Source organism: Vigna unguiculata, chromosome 11 (assembly GCF_037176805.1).
Source record: "Vigna unguiculata cultivar grain cowpea cultivar isolate G323 ecotype 2 chromosome 11, ASM3717680v1, whole genome shotgun sequence".
Taxonomy (NCBI): domain Eukaryota; kingdom Viridiplantae; phylum Streptophyta; class Magnoliopsida; order Fabales; family Fabaceae; genus Vigna; species Vigna unguiculata.
Genome location: NC_140802.1, coordinates 44,630,160 through 44,653,569, shown reverse-complemented (window position 1 = coordinate 44,653,569; position 23,410 = coordinate 44,630,160). Strand labels below are relative to the sequence as shown.

Genomic DNA, 23,410 nt, shown 5'->3' with positions numbered 1-23,410 from the left:
GTGTTGTGGATTAAAAAGAACGATAAACTCTTTTTTTTCAGGCAAGAAACCTTCTAATTCTATCCACGATTCTAATTTCAGGGAGAAGTTAACTTTGTAATTGATTAACAAAAGTACTATGCAACTGATTTTGTTGTCATTACTCAAAACTGGGTAATAATAGTTACAAGTTAGAGAATTTCCCTATTGTACAAAATTTCTCTACATATCTATGTCAATCTCTAAAACTGATATTTATTGCCCCTTCAAGCAAGAAGTTCTATGCTGGAATAGTTCTTCATTGCAAGGAATTGTGAGGCCACCCATGGGATGATCATATCCAAACTCTTCCTCAGCTTGACTCAATAAATCTTGGAAGGAAGGTTGGTTCAAATACGATATTGGAATCAGAAACCGCTTCTGTTTCTCTCCAACATACACTGCAAGATATCCCTTTGGGACTTCTACCGATTTTGAAGCTGCTTGCCTAGCTGTGGATGATGCCTGTCGAATACCAAGTAAACGGAAACCCATTTTTGAGCTTTTTATGAGAATAAAGAAGAACAATTCAAGATTTAGAAAGAATGGACCAAAAAAATGATGCTTGAGAATGGGATAAAGATAGTGTTCATATAGTTTTAAGGACTTCCTAGAAACTGAATTAGAAGGAAAAGAGTGTTAAAAGATGGAGGGCATACACATGAGATATCATGTGGTTCTGTCATCAATGCCTCTGTCAAGGATAAAGTTGTGTAGACATGTGTAAGCCCACCACCTTATCAAACAACCGAGACGTGCCTAAGTGATATTAAAGGTTTATTCATGCATTAATTGGTATTTCATAATGGTGTAAACATGCTTGGGACATGTTCTCTTCAGATTGATAATGCAGCCTAATGTTGAAGATGGAAAGTAATTTCTGACTTGAATTATAAGGCTACGGATAACGAGAGATCATACACCATTATATTTTAGAGGTTTAGATCATACTTCAAGTGGATTCACTTAAAAAGGTGGGACCCGTACTATCCACAATAACATGTTACATTTATCCTTGAGAAAGTCCTACAAGGCAACACCATATGCCCCTGTCTCACTATGAGTCCCATGATTCATATCTGATAGCTTTCCCCTTCAATTATTTAAGTAGACAACAATTTCAAAGAATTCTTTCATCTCTATATATATTCAAGCCTGCAAGCACTAAGCACAACAAAAACCATTCACTTCCCTAGCATTTGAAGTTCAAAAGCTTGCATCTTACATAGTCCTTTTTTTCATAACACTTTTGTCCTGAGTCTCAACACATACAACAATGGGATTCCGCTTACCTGGTATCAGAAAGACATCATTTGCTACAAACCAAGCATCTTCCAAGGATGTGGCAAAGGGCCACCTCGCAGTCTATGTTGGAGAGAAAATGAAGCGGTTTGTGATCCCTGTATCACTTTTGAACCAACCTTCGTTTCAAGACTTGTTGAGTCAAGCAGTGGAAGAATTTGGGTATGATCACCCGATGGGTGGTCTCACGATTCCTTGTGGAGAACACGAGTTCTTGGATATCACTTCTCGCTTGATGAGGTGCTAATCCATGAAGACGAGACTGATTTTAATGTATAGACACAATTTTTTGTAGCATATTTTCTTATCTATTCTGTCCATTTTTGTTATCTTTGTCGGGACAGTATAAAAATTTATGAGAAATTTCCTACATGAAGAGTACTATTCGCACATATTTTCTTCATCAGTCATTCGGATCTACGTAGTTGTCTAATAAGAAATTAATCAGTTGTTGCTCACCAAATAACTCTTAATGTTTCAGATTTAAATTCAGCTTTTATCTCTACATTTGATAACTAAGTTCAATGAAAAAAAACTAGATTACAAGAGAAAGTTTGAAACAAAAATGACCGTTCCAATAGATAAACAAAGAGAACAAGTAATCCAAATAACAACTTTTTGTCAACCTGAACTGCGTTGAGTTCAAAGTGCTTCAAGACTTTTGTGAACCATCCCTGGTAACTGAAAATCTGAAATATGGCCTGACACAAAGAGATCCAATTCTTTATAACTAACAATTTTTCATTTATATGAGCCAAGCAGCAACACATTCTTGCCATGATCATTACCATATCTTTTTCTTTTTTTTATGAAAATTGAAATTAAGCATCCATATAAGTTCTAAACTTTGGATCTCAAGATGATGCAAGGACAAGCAATTGCCCTGTTTTTTTGTTGGGTATAATTGAGAAATGAAAATGGAATAAAAAGTGAGGTTTTGCCCCGATAACTATTTTAGAGGGTTGAAATCACATGGTGATGGATGGGATGAAGTAATTTCTCCCTGTTTTCTTTCTTCTGTAATGTTTATGTAACAATTCAAACAACAAAAATAGATAACTCATCCTCTTACAAAATGGAAATTATTCTCAGAATCTATATATAAATAAACGAAACCTTACATCATCCCATTGAATTGAATGGGAACAACAAAACTTGATTTTAAGTCCACCATAACTGCCTTGGCAAGTGCAAAATCTCGCAAATGATTGGGACCAATAATTTTACATGTTTGTTAAATATTTAAAAACCTTTCAAATCTATTCTAAAGAAATTGAAGCTTCTCCTTGGCCTAGCAAAATACTAATACCTCTGCCCCTCCCTGCCTTGTCCTAATTGTGAAGCTCTTGGTTTTCTCATACTGTGAAATTTATGAGAATAATCGAGTCTTTTTGGTGCTGTATAACATTCTAATTGTTGGGAAAAGTAAACATTGACATGGATAAATAAACAGAAACTTGCCATTTGAATTCATCATCATTACAAAAAATTTTGTAATAATAGTTACAGGTTTGAAAAGATGGCTATTGTACAAAATGTGTCTAATAATCTATGTCAGTCTCCTAAAGTGAGATCTATTGTCCCTTGAAGGAAGACATTGTATGTTGGAAGACATCTTCATTGCATGGAATTGTGAGGCCTCCCATGGGATGATCATATCCAAACTCTTCCTCAGCTTGACTCAGTAAGTCTTGGAATGAAGGTTGGTTCAAGTAAGAGATTGGAATCACAAACCGATTTTGTTTCTCTCCAACATACACCACAAAATAGCCCTTTGGTATGTCTTCTGATTTTGAAGTTGCTTGTCTTGCTGTGAATGATGTCCGTCGGATGGCAGGTAAACGGAAACCCATCTTTTGAGCTTGTTTAAGGAAAAAGAACAATCTGAAATTTACAGAGAATGAATCTGGGTTTTGATGCTTGAGTATTTCGAAGGCTTGTGATGTTTTTGAAGGTATAGGGTAGTGTATATATAGATGCTAAAAGAAGTAGAGCATAATGATGAGATATTGCGTGGTGTTGTCTGCAGTACTTCTATGAACCATAAAGTTGGGTGCAGGTGTGTCACCCCACCTTGTTGAACAGCAGGAAACATTAAGCCCCCACATGTTCCCAATGAGACGTGGCTAAGTGAAGGCCTAATTCTGATAATGGATTAATTGGTATTCCACGTTTTGTCAAACATGCTTTGAACATGTCTTATTCACGTTACCTAATGTTGAATTACAGCTGGATACTATCAAATTATGAGGTACAGGACAATGAGAGATCATAGGCCATTATTTTCATGAGATTTGAAATCATAAGTCATCTCTATTTCAAGCGGATTGGCTTGTGATAGTGTACTATCGACTATAGCATCTTCCATTAATCCCTAAGAAACACTTCTTAGGCAACACCATGTGCCCTTTTGGTCCTGTCGGTCACATAACTCTTATCTCATAGCCCTCCACCCTCAATCATTCAAGTACCCAACGATATCCTACAAAATTTTTCATCTATATATATTCATGGCTGCAAGCCTTTTAGACAACCAAAATCGTTCACATCCTAAAGCATTTTAGCTCCAAAAACAAACATCTTATTTACAACTCTCTTTTCTCTACTTTCTCTTCCCAAGTACCATCATATAAAACATGGGTTTTCGTTTACCCGGAATTAGAAAGGCATCCCTTCCAGCAATCCAAGCATCTTCAAAAGCAGTTGACGTGGCAAAGGGTTACCTTGCCGTCTATGTTGGAGATAAAATGAAGCGGTTTATTGTCCCTGTATCATACTTGAACCAACCTTCATTTCAAGATTTGTTGAGTCAAAGTGAGGAAGAATTTGGGTATGACCATCCAATGGGTGGTCTCACTATTCCTTGCAGAGAAGATATGTTCTTCGGTATCATTCGCTTGATGAAGTGCTAATCCATGAAGATAAAACTGATGTAAATGTATAGACACAATTTTGTAGTATAGTTTCTTACCTTGAAAATATTCTTTCTCCATTTTTATTATATTACTTTGGACAGTACAAAAAATGTTACGACAAGTTCCCTGCATGAAGTGTTCTCAGATATTTTCTTCATCTATCATTCAGATCTACATAGTCATCGAATAAGAAATTAGCTAGTTATCTCCAACCAACTAATTCTTAATGTCTCGGATTTAAATTCAGCTAATATCTCTACATTTTATAGCTAAGTTCAGTGACAAAATAACTACATTATAACAGAGATGAAAATAAGAGAGACAAACTCATCGAAATTATAAGTCTTTGTGAAACTGAACTGCTTTGATTTCATCTCGCTTTAAGATTTTTGTGAACTATCCCTGGTCACTGATAATCTGAAATATGGCTTGACAAAAGATCAAAACCATCCAAACAAGTCTATGCATACGAGGGAGGACCCGATTCATATATGTGAATCAACCAGCAATACCATTTCACATGATGATATAGTTGGTTTTACGGTCAAAAAAGGTTGTGGATATTCTTCAATCCTTGAACTATTTAGGATAAAACCAACTTTTGTGAGATGAAAATTGAAATAAACTATATGGGGGATTATTGCCCAGTTTGTAATCTGGGATCTCAAGATTATTGCCCCATTTTTTTATTGGATAAACATTGAGAAAAGAAAATGGAATAAAAAGAGAGGTTTCCCCATGAAGATTTTTTAGGGGGTGGAATCCCATGGTGATGGATGGGATGAAGTAATTTCTCCCTTTCTTATTTCTTTCTTCTGTAATGCTTGTTTAACAATCCAAACAACCAAAATAAACAATCTCATCCTCTTACAAAATGAAAACTATGTTCATAGAATATTTATATATATAGATAGATAAAAGAATCCTTACATGATGCATATGAAATTTCTATGTCAAGGGATGTTATCCATTGAAATGAACTGAAACAACACAACTGTCTTGGCTGGGGCAAAATCTGCCAGATGCATGAAAAACATTAAAAACTCTGAAACTCGTTCTATTGAAATTGATGCTTCTCCTTTGCCCTTTCAAAAAATACTTATATCTCTTTCCCCTCCCAGCCTTGCACTGACTACGAAGCACTTCGGTTTCTTATTTATGCTATGGAATTTTCGTGAATGAGTCTTTTTAGTGATGTATACCATTGTAATTGCCGGGAGAAGTAAACATTGAAAAGGAAAAAATAGATAGAAACTCAGAATTTTAATTCATCATCGTCACCGAAAATTTGGTAAAAATAGTTACAATTCGAGAAGATGCCTACTGTACAAAATGTCTCTAATAAGCTATGTCAGTCTCCTAAGGTTAGATCTATTGTTCACTAATTGAAATAAGAAATTGTATGTTGGAAGACATCTTCACTGCAAGGAATTGTGAGACCTCCCATGGGATGATCATATCCAAACTCTTCCTCAGCTTGATTTAGTAAGTCTTGGAATGATGGTTGGTTCAAGTAAGAGATGGGAATCACAAACCGATTTTGTTTCTCTCCAACATACACGGCAAAGTAGCCCTTTGGTATGTCTTCTGATTTTGAAGTTCCTTGTCTTGCTGTCAATGATGCCCGTCGGATTGCAGGAAAACGGAAACCCATTTTTTGAGCTTGTTTAATGAAGAACAACAATCTCAAATTTACAGAGAATAAATTTGAATTTTGATGCTTGAGGATTCCGAAGGTTTGTGTTGTTTTTGAAGGTATAGGATAGTGTATATATAGATGCTAAATGAAGGAGAGCGTAGAGAAGAGATATTGCATGGTGTGGTCTACAGTACTTGTATGAAGCATAATGTAGGGTACAGGTGTGTAACCCCACCTTGTTGAACAACGGGAAACATTAAGCCTTTGCATGTTACCAATGAGACGTGGCTAAGTGAAGGCCTAATTCTGATCATGGATTAATTGGTATTCCACGTTTTGTCAAACATGCTTTGAACATGTTTTCTTCACGTTACCTAATGTTGAATTACAGCTGTATAGATCAAATTATAAGGTAAAGGACAGTGAGAGATCATAGGCCATTATATTCATGAGATTTGAAATCATAAGTCATCTCTATTTCAAGTGGACTGGCTTGTGATAGTGTACTATCGACTATAACACTCCCATTAATCCCTTAGAAACACTTCTAAGGCAACACCATGTGCCCTTTTGGTCCTGTCGGTCACATAACTCTTATCTCATAGCCCACCATCCTCAATCATTGAAGTACCCAAAGATATCCTACAAAATTTTTCATCTATATATACTCATGGCTGCAAGCCTTTTAGGCATCCAAAATCGTTCACATCCTAAAGCATTTTAGCTCCAAAAACAAATATTTACAACTATCTTTTCTCAACTTTCTCTTCCCAAGTATCATCATATAAAACATGGGTTTTCGTTTACTCGGTATCAGAAAGGCATCTTCAAAAGCTGTGGATGTGCCAAAGGGTTACATTGCAGTCTATGTTGGAGATCAAAGGAAGCGGTTTATGATCCCTGTATCATACTTGAACCAACCTTCATTTCAAGATCTTTTGAGTCAAGCTGAGGAAGAATTTGGCTATGACCATCCAACTGGTGGTCTCACAATTCCTTGTGGAGAAGATGTGTTCTCAGATATCACTTCTCGCTTCAATAGCTGCTAATTGCATGAAGATGGAACTGACTTAGATGTAGCCATATACTTGACACATTTTTGTATCATAGTTTCTTACCTTGAGAACATTTCCTTCTCCACATTTTTTGATGTCTGAATTTGTAAATGAAATTTAATCTGAATGAGAAATTTTGGGAACACCAACCTCTTTCACGTTTTATTCTCTCATAATGTATATATGATGAAAATATGATGTCTTTAAAAATGGCAAGTGTATGATGCATAAAATAAATCAACTAAGAACCTAATTTCTTTATCTGCTCTGCAACAACCAACAACAAAAAAATGACTGATACAAATGAGCACTTTATAACAAAGTGTTACCAAATTACACCTCTTCGTTCAAGCTATTTTCAATTATAACAATTGAAGAAGCAAAGATATAAAAAATTTAATCTATGTTTATACAAATGAATCAGTTAAAATAAGAATAAAAAATAATCAATTACATACCTATAATGTCTTATTTGTTAAACATCTTCAAAAATTGCTATGTACACAACGTTTTTCTTTGTTTTGGAACCTGTTTTCAAATGGTTGTATGACTTCAAAAGTGCAGGATATAAACAAAATAAAAATAAATCTTTGAGATAAGAAGAATTAGGTAAAAAACAAAAGACTCACAAAACTCCAACTCAATTAATGGCTGCCTCTGTATAACAATTTGAATAGTTTATCATTGTCAAGTTCGAGTCAAAAACATATATATAGTACAAAATATCTATTTCAACTTAGTTAACTCCAATCAAACCTGATATGTTGGTACTTTCAGAAGCATACTGAAAATATGATGAAAATAAGATATCTTTAAAGAAATGGCAAGTGTATGATACCTAAAATAAATCAATTAAGAACCTAATAAAAAACATACTATTGTTGCTTTGAGAAGCATTGTTGCTTTATGTCATTTGTTCTTCTGTTGTCTTTTTTTTTTTTTATCTGCAACAACCAACAACAAAAAAATGACCGATAAAAATGAGCACTTTATAACGAAGTGTTACCAAATTACACCTCTTTGTTCAAGCTGTTTTCAATGATAACAATTGAAGAATAAGCAAAGATATAAAAAAGTTAATCTATGTTTATACAAATGAATCAGTTAAAATAAGAATAAAAAATAATCAATTACATACCTATAATGTCTTATTTGTTAAACATCTTCAAAAATTGCTTTGTACACAACGTTTTTCTATGTTTTGGAACCTATTTTCAAATGGTTGTATGCTTCAAAAGTGCAAGATATAAACAGAATAAAAATAAATCTTTGATATAAGAAGAATTAGGGAATAAACAAAAGACTCACTAAACTCCAATTCAATTAACGACTGCCTCTGTATAACAATTTGAATAGTTTATCATTGTCAAGTTTGAGTCAAAAACATATACATAGTAAAAAATTTCAATTTCAACTTAGTTAAGTCCAATCAAACCTGATATGTTGGTACTTTCACAAACATTGTTGTTGTGTTTAATTTATTTGTTCTGTTCTCTTATGTTTTATCTGCAACGAAAAATTCACTGATATAGAAGAACACTTTATAAAGAAATGTTATCAAATTACACCTCTTTGCTCAAGCTGTTTTCAAAATACATTTGTAGAATGAGATGTTACTAACTTACATGAATGTTTATTACAAACTTACATGAGATGTAGCACCAACTTCCTTGTAAGCCTTGCATCTTAGACAATGATTTTGCTCCAGTCCAAAACATGCAATGCTTTGAAAGATAACAATTGAAGAAGAAGCAAAAAGATAAATAAGTTAATCTATGTTTATACAAACGAAAGTTAAAATCGAATCAAAAATAATAAAATACATACCTATAATCTCTTCTTTGTCAAAGAGTTTCAAAAAATTCTTTGTACACAACATTTTTAGTTGTGTTCATGACATTTCCATCTTTATGCAGTATAAGTATTTTCAATCCTCTTTTTGTTTTTACTCTAGAAATAGCAACTCCTTTAGACTTTAGTCTGTTGCTTCTTTTGATATGCAAATGGGTTTCCATTTTCTTGGTCTTCAAAGGTGCACTAATATTCAAAACATTAGAGTTTATGTTGGACAAAACCAAAAGGGTGCTTAAAAATGAAATTTACTAGCAGTGTTTATTGCAATTTTCCCTATATAATGCCCATGAAATTAAAGTGGTTACGTGAATGATTGTCTATATTCTTCAGCAGACTAAAAAAACTCACATATGATTTTGTTTATGTAGTGTAATTCAAGAGAACAATGAAGTGTTTTTCTATCCTGTAAGCAACCTTCTAATGTTGTTGTACTGTCCAACTGCTGAGACAAATGAACTGTGTGAATGATAAAAAAAAATAGTTACAAATTGAATTTATTACCATTACTAAAATATTGATAAGAATAATGACATGTTACCCGGGGAACATGCCTATTTCAAATGTATCTCAATTTATTTTCATCTCCAAAAGTGTGAGATTGTAAGAATTCGGAAAGGGCAATGCAAAACATATTTAATTGCAGCATTGTTGTATGGTGAGATCAAGCAATTGTGGAGCTCATAGATGGGGAGAATATAGATACAAGTCACGTGTGACACAGTTGAATGATATAGCTCATTCTGATAAAATAAAATTTACCATATGGAGAAGTCCACTATTACCTGTGCTATTCAAAGGGACAACACATTTTAAATATGCTTGAGGCCATGAATTTTAATTTTTTGAGTACAGAACTTAAAACTGGGCAAAAAACAGAGAAGAGAACTTTGGTTGTGAAGATAAGATACACTTATGGAGGGGAGATAAAGAGCCTACTTACAATATTCTAGAGTGCAGTAGCTTATATGCTACAAAAGGGTTTCTCTCTAATTAACAAGAGAGATGTAAATCAGCATGGAATAAACGCTACCATTCATTCTTACCTAACCATTAATAATACAACTAACTTTCCCACAAAACAAGGTTTATAATTAATATCAACCTGAAAAAACTTAACAAACAGAACATAATATATATATATATATATATATAGTAAAATCACATTTTCTGACAGAATGTCGTGCTGTGGATTAAAAAGAACAATAAACCCTATTTTTCAGGCAAGAACCTTCTACTTCTATCTACGGTTCTAATTTCAGAGAGTAGTGAACATTGTAATCGATTAACAAAAATACTTCTCAACTGATTTTGTTGTCATTAATCAAAAATTGGTAACAATACATCTAATGTTCAAGTATGTTATAGATGGAATGCAATTTCTGACTATTGAATATAAGGCTACGGATAGGAGGAGATCTGACACCATTATATTTTAGAGGTTTAGATCATACGTCACTTTTATTTGAACTGAACTCACTTTAGAAGGTGGGACTCGTACTATCCACTATGACATCTTACATTCATCCTTGAGAAAGTCCTACAAGGCAACACCATATGCCCCTGTCTCTCTATTGGTCCCATGATTCCTATCTGATAGCTTTCCCCTTCAATTATTTATGTAGACAACAATTTCAAAGAATTCTTTCATCTCTACATATATTCAAGCCTGCAAGCATTAAGCACAACAAAAATCATTCACTTCCCAAAGCATTTGAAGTTCAAAAGCATGCATCTCACAAAATCTTTTTCCATTAGTCCCAAGTCTCAATACTTACAACAATGGGTTTTCGTTTACCTGGTATCAGAAATGCATCATTTACTACAAACCAAGCATCTTCCAAGGGTGCGGACGTGGCAAAGGGCTACCTTGCAGTGTATGTTGGTGAGAAAATGAAGCAGTTTGTAATTCCAGTATCATACTTGAACCAATCATCATTTCAAGACTTGTTGAGCCACGTGGTGGAAGAATTTGGGTATGATCACCCAATGGGTGGTTTAACGTTTCATTGCAGAGAAGATCTGTTCTTGGATATCACTTCTCGCTTGATGAGTTGCTAATCCATGAAGATTAGATTGATGTAAATGTATAGACACAATTTTTGTAGCATACTTTCTTGCTTTGAAAATACTGTCTCCATTTTTTTTCCCATTACTTGGGGCGGTACAGAAAATGTTATGCGAATTTTTATACATGAAGAGTTTTCTTGCATATTTTCTTCATCTGGCATTCTGATCTAATTCTGATCTACGTTGTCGAATAAGAGATCAGGTAGTTGTCTCTAACCAAATAATTCATAATGTCTCAGATTTAAGTTCAGCTATCATCTCTACATTTTATAATTAAGTTCAATAAAAATAATAATTACATTGTAAGAGAGAGGAAAAGAAGATAAGTTTTAGAAAACAACATCGATGCAATACAGAGAAAAACTCATTGAAATTATAAGTTAGTCAATCTTCATATATGTTAGTCAAGCAGCGACACCATCTTAGCATGACGATGTTAGTTGGTTTTGCGGCTACAACAGGATAAGGCAGTGACGACTTCTCCACTATTTTAATATTCTTCAAACCTTGAACTATTTTAAGATATTACCATCTTTTTTGGGATGAAAAAATAAATGTTAGTGTCTCCAGAAAACTGTTACAAGTTAGAGAAGGCAAAAGGGTAGTATAAGATTCTCCAGAAAATGTAGAAAAAGTGAGTGCAAAGCCAGGAGTGTGTACTTGCAAAATATCATGTGGTACTGTCTTCGGTATATTAAGCATAAAGTAGAATACAAGCGTGTAACCCCACCTTATCAGACAATAGCCGACATAAAGCCTCAATATGCATTAATCCATATTCCATATTTTTCTCAAACATGCTTTAGCCATGTTTTGTTCACGTGGATTGATGTTGAAGAACAGCTGGATGATACATTTTGGGTGATGAATTATATGGCAACAATAGTGAGAGATCATACATATACTTTATTTCAATTGGATTCTGTTTGAAAGATGGAACTTGTGCTATCTTCTATAACATGTCATATTGGTCCCATGATTCACAGCATTTTCCCCTCAATCATTCAAGTATCAAACTATTCTTACAAACTTTTCATCTCTCTATATATGTATATCGATGGCTGCAAGCATTTAGGGCAACAAAAAATCAGTCACAACCAACAGCATTGGAACACAAAAAGTAGCATCTTATTATATTACAACTATCTTTCTCAACTTTCTCTCCCAAAGTGTCAATACATCAACATGGGTTTTCGGTTACATGGTATCAGAAAGGCAACCCTGGCTGCAATACAAGGATCTTCAAAAGTCTTGCATGTGTGCCAAAGGGCTGCCTTGCAGTCTATGTGGGAGAGAAAATGAAACGGTTTGTGATCCCGGTATCATACTTGAACCGTCTTAATACTATGAAGATGAAACTGAATTAGATGTATACTAATTTTGACACATTTTTGTATCAGTTTATTATCTTGAACATGTTCTCTCTCAAGGTTTTTGTTATCTTACTTGAGCAATTGTATAAAAATGTTCATCTGAATGAGATATTTGGTACATGAACCTTGGTCTCACACATTTTCTCTTCATGTATCAAGTTGAGTCAGGGATACTGCGCTTTTAAATTGGTTACAATTTATGATAAATCAAATTCTATGATTCCAGTGAATAAGAAGTCAAAGACTCAACTAATAAGTGTTTGCTAACACTAATCGTAGTTACTCAAGTCAAAACATGTATGAAAAACAATTCCTCCTGATAAGTTACTCTGCTTAAATTCAAAAGGAATGCACCACAATAAAGAAAAATTGAAATCAATGGTGACTTAAATATGAAATCTCACTTCCAATACGAAGAAATTACCTGATGAAGCTTTCAAAAATCATAGACCGAAAATCGTGTGAACAAGTTTCCAGAAACTTCAGACAAACAGACGAAAAAAGAGAAGACGCCCGATAACATAGATCATACAAAGACCAGAGAAAAACAAGAGTATATTTGTATATTTCTAACCCTGTAGAATTATAAAGACGCAGAAGGATGACAAATGGTTCAAATCAACAATCAAAGCATGGGAAATTTCGATTACTTATCAGGTATGTTCTTTTCACTTCACAGACCACCAATCGAATCCCCTTTGAAATCGTTAGGGCTTGCAAACTTGCGCAAAGAAGCAACCTTTTACTATGACAATCTCGCATTTGCAATCGAATGAATTCACATTGAGTTGTACCATCTTCGAGCGGCTACAACGAAGAACTGGGCATGAGAAACCTTGAATGGATTTCGGTTTTCTCCCTTCACAATTTAGGGCTTTGGGCTCTATTAGGGTTCTTGCAATATTTCTTGTTATTCTTTCATATCACATTTGGGTGAGGAACAAAGAGGAAAAGAAACAAGAACGCGATCGGGTAGATTGGTGGTTATAGACGAGAGTAAGGAGAAGAATGTTGAATGTTGTGTTAGAGTTGGAGAAATCAAAAATGGAAAAGAGAGGATTTGAGAAACAAGAGAGTTTGAGAAACAAGAATAATCTGAGTGAGGAGGGAATTAGAAAATCAAAACTTTATAGGGGAATAAAAGTGTTCCCGCCCAATTCTTTTTTACTAAGAGAGAAACGAAAAATTTTAGAAACAGGAATTCTTTTTTTTAAAATTACTCATTTATATCAATACTATTATGTATCAATTAATTACAAAATGTTAGAACTATTAATCTACCGATTAATTCTTGTTCTTTATACATTTAGTTATTAAATTACTTTTTATATAAATAACAAATATATTGCATATACCAATCTATAATATATAATAAAAATTACTTTCTATATAAATAACAACTATATTGTATATACGAATCTATAATTTATAATAAAGATTAAAAAACTGGTTTAAAATTTTATAAAATATTTTGTAACTCATTACTATATTAAACATATTTTATAAAATCATATTTATTTTAGTCGTTAAATCGGTACTAAAACATTATATATTAAATCATATTTTAGTGAATAAAAAATATTAGTAGCTAATTAATACATTAAAAGTATTTTATAAACAAATAATTAACACTGTAGTTTCGACCTAAGATTTATCTCATTTTACCCGTTACTGTAACTTCTAATTAGCTTGATTGACCTCTATTTTTTTAAGTAGTACTAGAAGTTTAGAGTTTACAGCTTAGTTGTGGATGATATATATTAAAATGATATTATTATTATAGTTAGACTCTCATTTTATTTTTTTTATTATAGGATCATGTTTCAATTACTTGAATTTATTTTGTTCGTTTTATTGTTGATTTATCATTATATCGGAATAATTAGTTAAAAAAAAATAGTTACTATTATTATTATATATTATTATTACGAGTAAAAAACAATTAGAAAAATTATTAACTATAATATGAAAAATTTAATACTTAAATTAGTAGTGAAATTATTAGTATTACTATTATGTTTTGTTGTTATGAAAATTATTAACATTATTAATAGTAAAATTATTACGTTATTATTATTATTATTATTATTATTATTATTATTATTATTATTATTATTATTATTATTATTATTATTATTATTATTATTATTAATATATAATACATTAATATTATAATTATATATGATTGTTGTTATTATTAAATTTGTTGATAATATTAGTAGTAGTAAAAATAATAGTATGGCATTACTTATAATATCGATATATAATATATTAATCTTTTTATATATCATAGAAAAAGAAACTAGAAAAATTTATTATTATTAATAACATTATTATTATTAGTTTTATTATTATTATTTATTGTTATTAGTACTATACTTGTCATAAATAATATTAGTATTATTGCTATTATTTCAATTGTGAAACAATATTATATTGTAATTACTTACATTTTTATTATTTGGATGGTAGAATTTAGATACACATTTTATTTTTATGTACTACGAGATTATATTTTAATTATTTATATTTTTATTTGCTTTGTTGTTGGCTTGTCTTTATATTTGAGTAATTAGTTGAATCCAAACAAGTAGTTACTAAAATTAGTAAAATAATAAAAATAAAATGTAATTTTTTTATTATAAATAATCATTTAAATTTAAAAAATAATAATTAGTATTAGTATTAATATTAATATAATTATTATTATTATTTTTATTTTTATTTTTATTTTAAATAATATTACTGTTATTATTATTATATTAATATCAATCTTAATGTTATTATTTGAATTTGTAATATTTAGATACATGTTTTATTTTTATTTACTACGGATTATATATTAATTACTTGCATTTTTATTTGTTTTATGGTTCATTTTTAATATCAATCTTAGTGTTCATTTTTATGGTTTTATAGTTAAGTCCAATCAAACCTGATATGTTTGTATTTTCAGAAGCACTGTTGTTGTATTTAATTTGTTTGTTCTGTTGTCTGATTTTTTATCTGCAACAACAAAAAATTCACTAATACAGAAGAACACTTTATAAAGAAGTGTTACCAAATTACACCTCTTTGCTCAAGCTGTTTTCAAAATACATTAGTAGAATGAGATGTTACAAACTTACATGAATGTTTATTACAAACTTACATGAGATATAGCACCAACTTCCTTGTAAGCTTTGCATTTTAGACAATGATTTTGCTCCAGAACAGAACATGCAATGCTTTGAAAGATAACAATTGAAGAAGAAACAAAAAGATAAATAAGTTGATCTATGTTTATACAAACGAATAAGTTAAAATCAAAATAATAAATAATAAATTACATATCTATAATCTCTTATTTGTCAAAGAATTTCAAAAATTTATTTGTACACAACGTTTTTAATTGTGTTTGTGACATTTCCATCTTCATCCAGTATAAGTATTTTCAATCCTCTTTTGATTTTTACTCTAGAAATAACAACTCCTTTAGACTTTAGTCTGTTGCTTCTTTTCATATGCAAATGGGTTTCCATTTTCTTGGTCTTCAAAGGTGCGCTAATATTCAAAACATTACCGTTTATGTTGCACAAAACCAAAAGGGTGCTTAAAAATGAAATTTACTAACAGTGTTTATTGCAATTTTCGCTATATAATGCCCATGAAATTAAAGAGGTTACGTGAATGATTGTCTATATTCTTCGGCAGACTAAAAAAATTCACATATTGTTTTGCTTATGTAGTGTAATTCAAGAGAACAATGAAGTGTTTTTTATCCTGTAAGCAACCTTCTAATGTTGTTGTACTGTCTAACTGCTGAGACAAATGAACTGTGTGAATGATAAAAAAAAATACTTACAAATTGAATTTATTACCATTACTAAAATATTGATAAGAATAGTGACATGCTACCCTGGGAACATGACTATTTTAAATGTATCTCAGAATTTATTTTAATCTCCAAAAGTGTGAGATTGTAAGAATACGGAAAGACCCGTACTATCCACAATAACATGTTACATTTATCCTTGAGAAAGTCCTACAAGGCAACACCATATGCCCCTGTCTCTCTATTGGTCCCATGATTCATATCTGATAGCTTTCCCCTTCAATTATTTAAGTAGACAACAATTTCAAAGAATTCTTTCATCTCTATTTATATTCAAGCCTGCAAGCATTAAGCACAACAAAAATCATTCAATTCCCAAAGCATTTGAAGTTCAAAAGCTTGCATCTTACAGAATCTTTTTTCCATTTGTCCCAAGTCTCAACACTTACAACAATGGGTTTTCGTTTACCTGGTATGAGAAAGGCATCGTTTACTACAAACCAAGCATCTTCCAAGGGTGCGGATGTGGCAAAGGGCTACCTTGCAGTGTATGTTGGAGAGAAAATGAAGCGGTATCATACTTGAACCAACCATCATTTCAAGACTTGTTGAATCAAGCAGTGGAAGAATTTGGCTATGACCACCCAATGGGTGGTCTAACGATTCCTTGCAGAGAAGATGTGTTCTTGGATATCACTTCTCGCTTGATGAGTTACTAATCCATGAAGAGTAGATTAATGTAAATGTATAGACACAATTTTTGTAGCATACTTTCTTGCTTTGAAAATACTGTCTCCATTTTTTTTTTACATCTTGGGTTAGTACAGAAAATGTTATATGAGAATTTTCGTACATGAAGAGTTTTCTCGCATATTTTCTTCATCTGGCATTCTGATCTAATTCTGATCTACAGAGTTGTCGAATAAGAGATTAGGTAGCTGTCTCTAACCAAATAATTCTTAATGTATCAGATTTAAGTTCAGCTATTATCTCTACATTTTATAATTAAGTTCAATAAAAATAATAATTACATTGTAAGAGAGAGGAAGAAGATAAGTTTTAGAAAACATCATCGATGCAATACAGAGAAAAACCGATTGAAATTATAAGTTAGTCAATTAAGTATCTTACTCCTGGAATGGGGGATTCCTTCCCAAGTTTGTTATCTGGGATCTCATGATGATGCAAGGACAAACAATTGCCCTACTTTTTTGTCGGGTTAAATTGAGTAAAGAAAATGGAATAAAAAGTGAGGAACAACAAAACTTAATTTTAAGTCCATTATATGAACTGTCTTGGCTGGGGCAAAATCCTCTAGTGTGTATAAAAACTTAAAAACTTTTGAAACTCGTTCTGAAGAAATCGATGCTCTGCCTTGGCAAATTACTAACATGTCTGCTCCCTCTGCCTTATCTTGGTTGCGAAGCACTTGGTTTACTTATGTTGTGAAATATGAGAATAGTCGAGTCTTTTTAGTGTTGTATGTCTTTCTAATTGCTGGGAGAAGTAAACATTGAAATGGAAAAACACATAGAAACTTAGTACATGAATTCATCATCATTACTCAAAATTTGGTAATAATAGTTACAAGTTCGAGAAGTTGCCTATTGTACAAATTGTCTCTAAAAAGCTATGTCAGTCTCCTAAAGTGAGATCCATTGTCCATTAATTGAAGAAGGAAATTGTATGTTTGAAGACTTCTTCACTGCAAGGAATTGTAAGGCCTCCCATGGGATGATCATATCCAAACTCTTCCTCAGCTTGACTCAGTAAGTCTTGGAATGATGGTCGGTTCAAGTAAGAGATGGGAATCACAAAACGATTTTGTTTCTCTCCAACATACACGGCAAAGTAGCCCTTTGGTATGTTTTCTGATTTTGAAGTTGCTTGTCTTGCTGTCAATGATGCCCGTCGGATGGCAGGTAAACGGAAACCCATTATTTGAGCTTGTTTAAGGAAGAAGACCAATCTCAAAATTACAGAGAATGAATCTGGGTTTTGATGCTTGAGTATTTCGAAGGCTTGTGATGTTTTTGAAGGTATAGGGTAGTGTATATATAGATGTTAAAAGAAGTAGAGCATAATGATAAGATATCGTGTGGTGTTGTCTGCAGTACTTCTATGAAGCATAAAGTAGGGTGCAGGCCTACTTTATGTTCATTAAGCCTCCACATGTTCCCAATGAGACGTTGCTAAGTGAAGGCCTAATTATGTTCATGGATTAATTGGTATTCCATGTTTTGTAAAACATGCTTTCAACATGTTTTCTTCACGTTACCTAATGTTGAATTACAGCTGGATAGATAAAATTATGAGATAAAGGACAGTGAGAGATCATAGACCATTATATTCATGAGATGTGATATCATAAGTCTAATCTATTTCAAGTGGATTGGCTTGGGATAGTGTACTATCAACTATAACATCTCCCATTAATCCCTAAGAAACACTTCTAAGACAACACCATGTGTCCTTTCTCTCATATCGGTCACATGACTCTTATCTCAGCCATCCACCCTTAATCATTCAAGTATCCAACGATATCCTACAAAACTTTTTATCTCTATATATATTCTCATGGCTGCAAGCATTTAGGACAACTAAATCATTCACATTCTATAGCATTTTGACTGCAAAAACTAGCATCCTATTTACAACTCTCATTTCTCAACTCTCTTCTCAAGTATCATCGATATATAAAACATGGGTTTTCGTTTACCTGGCATCAAAAAGGCATCCCTTCCAGCAATCCAAGCATCTTCAAAAGCTGTGGACGTGCCAAAGGGTTACCTTGTAGTCTATGTTGGAGATAAAATGAAGCGGTTTATTGTCCCTGTATCTTACTTGAACCAACCTTCATTTCAAGATTTGTTGAGTCAAAGTGAGGAAGAATTTGGGTATGACCATCCAATGGGTGGTCTCACTATTCCTTGCAGAGAAGATATGTTCTTGGATATCACTTCTCGCTTGATAAAGTGCTAATCCATGAAGATAAAACTGATGTAAATGTATAGACACAATTTTTGTAGCATAGTTTCTTACCTTGAAAATATTCTTTCTCCATTTTTATTATATTACTTTGGACAGTACAAAAAGTGTTACGACAAGTTCCCTACATCAAGAGTGTTCTCAGATGTTTTCTTCATCTATCATTCTGATCTACATAGTCATCGAATAAGAAATTAGCTCGTTGTCTCCAACCAACTAATTCTTAATATCTCGAATTTAAATTCAGCTATTATCTCTACATTTTATAGCTAAGTTCAATGACAAAATAACTACATTATAACAGAGAGGAAAATAAGAGAGAAAAACTCATCGAAATTATAAGTCTTTGTGAAACTAAACTGCTTTGATTTCATCTCGCTTTAAGATTTTTGTGAACCATCCCTGGTCACTGATAATCTGAAATATGGCTTGACAAAAGATCAAAACCATCCACACAAGTCTATGCATACGAGGCAGGACCCAATTCATATATGTGAATCAAGCAGCAATACCATTTCACATGATGATGTAGTTGGTTTTACGGTCACAAAAGGTTGTGGAAGTGACGAATTCTCAACTAATTGAATATTCTTCAATCCTTGAACTATTTTAAGATAAAACCATCTTTTGTGGGATGAAAATTGAAATTAACTATCTTTCTCCTGGAATGGGAGATTATTGCCCCAGTTTGTAATCTGGTTTCTCAAGATTATTGCCCCATTTTTTTATTGGATAAACATTGAGAAAAGATAATGCAATAAAAAGAGAGGTTTCCCCATGAGATTTTTTAGGGGGCAGAATCACATGGTGATGGATGGGATGAAGTAATTTCTCCCTTTTTTTTTTCTTTCTTCTGTAATGTTTGTTTAACAATCCAAACAACCAAAATAAACAATCTCATCCTCTTACAAAATGAAAACTATGTTCATAGAATAATTATATATAGATAGATAGATAAAAGAATCCTTACATGATGCATATGAAATTTCTATGTCAAGGGATGTTATCCATTGAAATTAACTGAAACAACACAACTGTCTTGGCTGGGGCAAACTCTGCCAGATGTATGAAAAACTTAAAAACCTCTGAAACTCGTTCTATTGAAATTGATGCTTCTCCTTTGCCCTTTCAAAAAATACTTATATCTCTTTCCCCTCCCAGCCTTGCACTGATTGTGAAGCACTTGGGATTCTTATTTATGCTATGCAATTTTCGTGAATGAGTCTTTTTAGTGATGTATACCATTGTAATTGCCGGGAGAAGTAAACATTGAAAAGGAAAAAATAGATAGAAACTCAGAATTTTAATTCATCATCGTCACCGAAAATTTGGTAAAAATAGTTACAATTCGAGAAGATGCCTACTGTACAAAATGTCTCTAATAAGCTATGTCAGTCTCCTAAGGTTAGATCTATTGTTCACTAATTGAAATAAGAAATTGTATGTTGGAAGACATCTTCACTGCAAGGAATTGTGAGACCTCCCATGGGATGATCATATCCAAACTCTTCCTCAGCTTGATTTAGTAAGTCTTGGAATGATGGTTGGTTCAAGTAAGAGATGGGAATCACAAACCGATTTTGTTTCTCTCCAACATACACGGCAAAGTAGCCCTTTGGTATGTCTTCTGATTTTGAAGTTCCTTGTCTTGCTGTCAATGATGCCCGTCGGATTGCAGGAAAACGGAAACCCATTTTTTGAGCTTGTTTAATGAAGAACAACAATCTCAAATTTACAGAGAATAAATTTGAATTTTGATGCTTGAGGATTCCGAAGGTTTGTGTTGTTTTTGAAGGTATAGGATAGTGTATATATAGATGCTAAATGAAGGAGAGCGTAGAGAAGAGATATTGCATGGTGTGGTCTACAGTACTTGTATGAAGCATAATGTAGGGTACAGGTGTGTAACCCCACCTTGTTGAACAACGGGAAACATTAAGCCTTTGCATGTTACCAATGAGACGTGGCTAAGTGAAGGCCTAATTCTGATCATGGATTAATTGGTATTCCACGTTTTGTCAAACATGCTTTGAACATGTTTTCTCATGTTTTCTTCACGTTACCTAATGTTGAATTACAGCTGGATAGATCAAATTATAAGGTAAAGGACAGTGAGAGATCATAGGCCATTATATTCATGAGATTTGAAATCATAAGTCATCTCTATTTCAAGTGGACTGGCTTGTGATAGTGTACTATCGACTATAACACTCCCATTAATCCCTTAGAAACACTTCTAAGGCAACACCATGTGCCCTTTTGGTCCTGTCGGTCACATAACTCTTATCTCATAGCCCACCATCCTCAATCATTGAAGTACCCAAAGATATCCTACAAAATTTTTCATCTATATATACTCATGGCTGCAAGCCTTTTAGGCATCCAAAATCGTTCACATCCTAAAGCATTTTAGCTCCAAAAACAAATATTTACAACTCTCTTTTCTCAACTTTCTCTTCCCAAGTATCATCATATAAAACATGGGTTTTCGTTTACTCGGTATCAGAAAGGCATCTTCAAAAGCTGTGGATGTGCCAAAGGGTTACATTGCAGTCTATGTTGGAGATCAAAGGAAGCAGTTTATGATCCCTGTATCATACTTGAACCAACCTTCATTTCAAGATCTTTTGAGTCAAGCTGAGGAAGAATTTGGCTATGACCATCCAACTGGTGGTCTCACAATTCCTTGTGGAGAAGATGTGTTCTCAGATATCACTTCTCGCTTCAATAGCTGCTAACTGCATGAAGATGGAACTGACTTAGATGTAGCCATATACTTGACACATTTTTGTATCATAGTTTCTTACCTTGAGAACATTTCCTTCTCCACATTTTTTGATGTCTGAATTTGTAAATGAAATTTAATCTGAATGAGAAATTTTGGGAACACCAACCTCTTTCACGTTTTATTCTCTCATAATGTACATATGATGAAAATATGATGTCTTTAAAAATGGCAAGTGTATGATGCATAAAATAAATCAACTAAGAACCTAATTTCTTTATCTGCTCTGCAACAACCAACAACAAAAAAATGACTGATACAAATGAGCACTTTATAACAAAGTGTTACCAAATTACACCTCTTCGTTCAAGCTATTTTCAATTATAACAATTGAAGAAGCAAAGATATAAAAAAGTTAATCTATGTTTATACAAATGAATCAGTTAAAATAAGAATAAAAAATAATCAATTACATACCTATAATGTCTTATTTGTTAAACATCTTCAAAAATTGCTATGTACACAACGTTTTTCTTTGTTTTGGAACCTGTTTTCAAATGGTTGTATGACTTCAAAAGTGCAGGATATAAACAAAATAAAAATAAATCTTTGATATAAGAAGAATTAGGTAAAAAACAAAAGACTCACAAAACTCCAACTCAATTAATGGCTGCCTCTTTATAACAATTTGAATAGTTTATCATTGTCAAGTTCGAGTCAAAAACATATATATAGTACAAAATATCTATTTCAACTTAGTTAACTCCAATCAAACCTGATATGTTAGTACTTTCAGAAGCATACTGAAAATATGATGAAAATAAGATATCTTTAAAGAAATGGCAAGTGTATGATACCTAAAATAAATCAATTAAGAACCTAATAAAAAACATACTATTGTTGCTTTGAGAAGCATTGTTGCTTTATGTCATTTGTTCTTCTGTTGTCTTTTTTTTTTTATCTGCAACAACCAACAATAAACAAATGACCGATAAAAATGAGCACTTTATAACGAAGTGTTACCAAATTACACCTCTTTGTTCAAGCTGTTTTCAATGATAACAATTGAAGAATAAGCAAAGATATAAAAAAGTTAATCTATGTTTATACAAATGAATCGGTTAAAATAAGAATAAAAAATAATCAATTACATACCTATAATGTCTTATTTGTTAAACATCTTCAAAAATTGCTTTGTACACAACGTTTTTCTATGTTTTGGAACCTGTTTTCAAATGGTTGTATGCTTCAAAAGTGCAGGATATAAACAGAATAAAAATAAATCTTTGATATAAGAAGAATTAGGGAATAAACAAAAGACTCACTAAACTCCAATTCAATTAACGACTGCCTCTGTATAACAATTTGAATAGTTTATCATTGTCAAGTTTGAGTCAAAAACATATACATAGTAAAAAATTTCAATTTCAACTTAGTTAAGTCCAATCAAACCTGATATGTTGGTACTTTCACAAACATTGTTGTTGTGTTTAATTTATTTGTTCTGTTGTCTTATGTTTTATCTGCAACGAAAAATTCACTAATATAGAAGAACACTTTATAAAGAAATGTTATCAAATTACACCTCTTTGCTCAAGCTGTTTTCAAAATACATTTGTAGAATGAGATGTTACTAACTTACATGAATGTTTATTACAAA

At 32.4% G+C, this 23,410-nt stretch overlaps 11 protein-coding genes and 1 pseudogene across 11 annotated transcripts; 7 read left to right on the top strand and 5 right to left on the bottom strand.

The window, feature by feature from the left end:
- Positions 1–114: 114 nt before the first annotated feature.
- LOC114169520 (auxin-induced protein 15A-like) lies at positions 115–10,715 on the bottom strand. Its single transcript, XM_028054704.2, has 2 exons — positions 10,579–10,715; positions 115–1,173 (listed from the first exon to the last, which is right to left on the bottom strand). Exon 2 carries the CDS (start codon positions 511–513, stop codon positions 235–237), a length of 279 nt encoding a protein of 92 aa, XP_027910505.1. The 5' UTR covers positions 514–1,173; positions 10,579–10,715; the 3' UTR covers positions 115–234.
- LOC114169661 (auxin-induced protein X10A-like) lies at positions 1,171–1,690 on the top strand. Its single transcript, XM_028054913.2, has one exon. The coding sequence runs from the start codon at positions 1,295–1,297 to the stop codon at positions 1,565–1,567; it is 273 nt and encodes a 90-aa protein (XP_027910714.1). The 5' UTR covers positions 1,171–1,294; the 3' UTR covers positions 1,568–1,690.
- On the bottom strand, positions 2,767–3,669 carry LOC146881941 (auxin-induced protein 6B-like). The gene has a single exon (XM_085669498.1). The coding sequence runs from the start codon at positions 3,171–3,173 to the stop codon at positions 2,895–2,897; it is 279 nt and encodes a 92-aa protein (XP_085525624.1). The 5' UTR covers positions 3,174–3,669; the 3' UTR covers positions 2,767–2,894.
- LOC114169660 (auxin-induced protein X10A-like) lies at positions 3,725–4,366 on the top strand. The gene has a single exon (XM_028054912.2). It carries the CDS (start codon positions 3,957–3,959, stop codon positions 4,230–4,232), a length of 276 nt encoding a protein of 91 aa, XP_027910713.2. The 5' UTR covers positions 3,725–3,956; the 3' UTR covers positions 4,233–4,366.
- LOC146881940 (auxin-induced protein 6B-like) lies at positions 5,480–6,584 on the bottom strand. Its single transcript, XM_085669503.1, has one exon. The coding sequence runs from the start codon at positions 5,887–5,889 to the stop codon at positions 5,617–5,619; it is 273 nt and encodes a 90-aa protein (XP_085525629.1). The 5' UTR covers positions 5,890–6,584; the 3' UTR covers positions 5,480–5,616.
- LOC114169663 (auxin-induced protein 15A-like) lies at positions 6,666–7,087 on the top strand. Its single transcript, XM_085669508.1, has one exon. It carries the CDS (start codon positions 6,666–6,668, stop codon positions 6,921–6,923), a length of 258 nt encoding a protein of 85 aa, XP_085525634.1. The 3' UTR covers positions 6,924–7,087.
- Positions 10,384–10,841, top strand: LOC146881939 (auxin-induced protein 6B-like). The gene has a single exon (XM_085669501.1). It carries the CDS (start codon positions 10,563–10,565, stop codon positions 10,839–10,841), a length of 279 nt encoding a protein of 92 aa, XP_085525627.1. The 5' UTR covers positions 10,384–10,562.
- Positions 10,842–16,374: 5,533 nt separating this feature from the next.
- LOC114169662 (auxin-induced protein X10A-like) lies at positions 16,375–17,229 on the top strand (annotated as a pseudogene).
- Positions 17,230–17,575: 346 nt separating this feature from the next.
- On the bottom strand, positions 17,576–18,664 carry LOC146881938 (auxin-induced protein 6B-like). Its single transcript, XM_085669506.1, has one exon. It carries the CDS (start codon positions 17,973–17,975, stop codon positions 17,703–17,705), a length of 273 nt encoding a protein of 90 aa, XP_085525632.1. The 5' UTR covers positions 17,976–18,664; the 3' UTR covers positions 17,576–17,702.
- On the top strand, positions 18,658–19,140 carry LOC146881937 (auxin-induced protein X10A-like). Its single transcript, XM_085669502.1, has one exon. It carries the CDS (start codon positions 18,741–18,743, stop codon positions 19,017–19,019), a length of 279 nt encoding a protein of 92 aa, XP_085525628.1. The 5' UTR covers positions 18,658–18,740; the 3' UTR covers positions 19,020–19,140.
- Positions 19,141–20,309: 1,169 nt separating this feature from the next.
- LOC146881936 (auxin-induced protein 6B-like) lies at positions 20,310–21,424 on the bottom strand. Its single transcript, XM_085669504.1, has one exon. The coding sequence runs from the start codon at positions 20,717–20,719 to the stop codon at positions 20,447–20,449; it is 273 nt and encodes a 90-aa protein (XP_085525630.1). The 5' UTR covers positions 20,720–21,424; the 3' UTR covers positions 20,310–20,446.
- An 81-nt stretch (positions 21,425–21,505) lies between these two features.
- On the top strand, positions 21,506–21,927 carry LOC114169664 (auxin-induced protein 15A-like). Its single transcript, XM_028054915.2, has one exon. The coding sequence runs from the start codon at positions 21,506–21,508 to the stop codon at positions 21,761–21,763; it is 258 nt and encodes an 85-aa protein (XP_027910716.2). The 3' UTR covers positions 21,764–21,927.
- Positions 21,928–23,410: the final 1,483 nt, after the last annotated feature.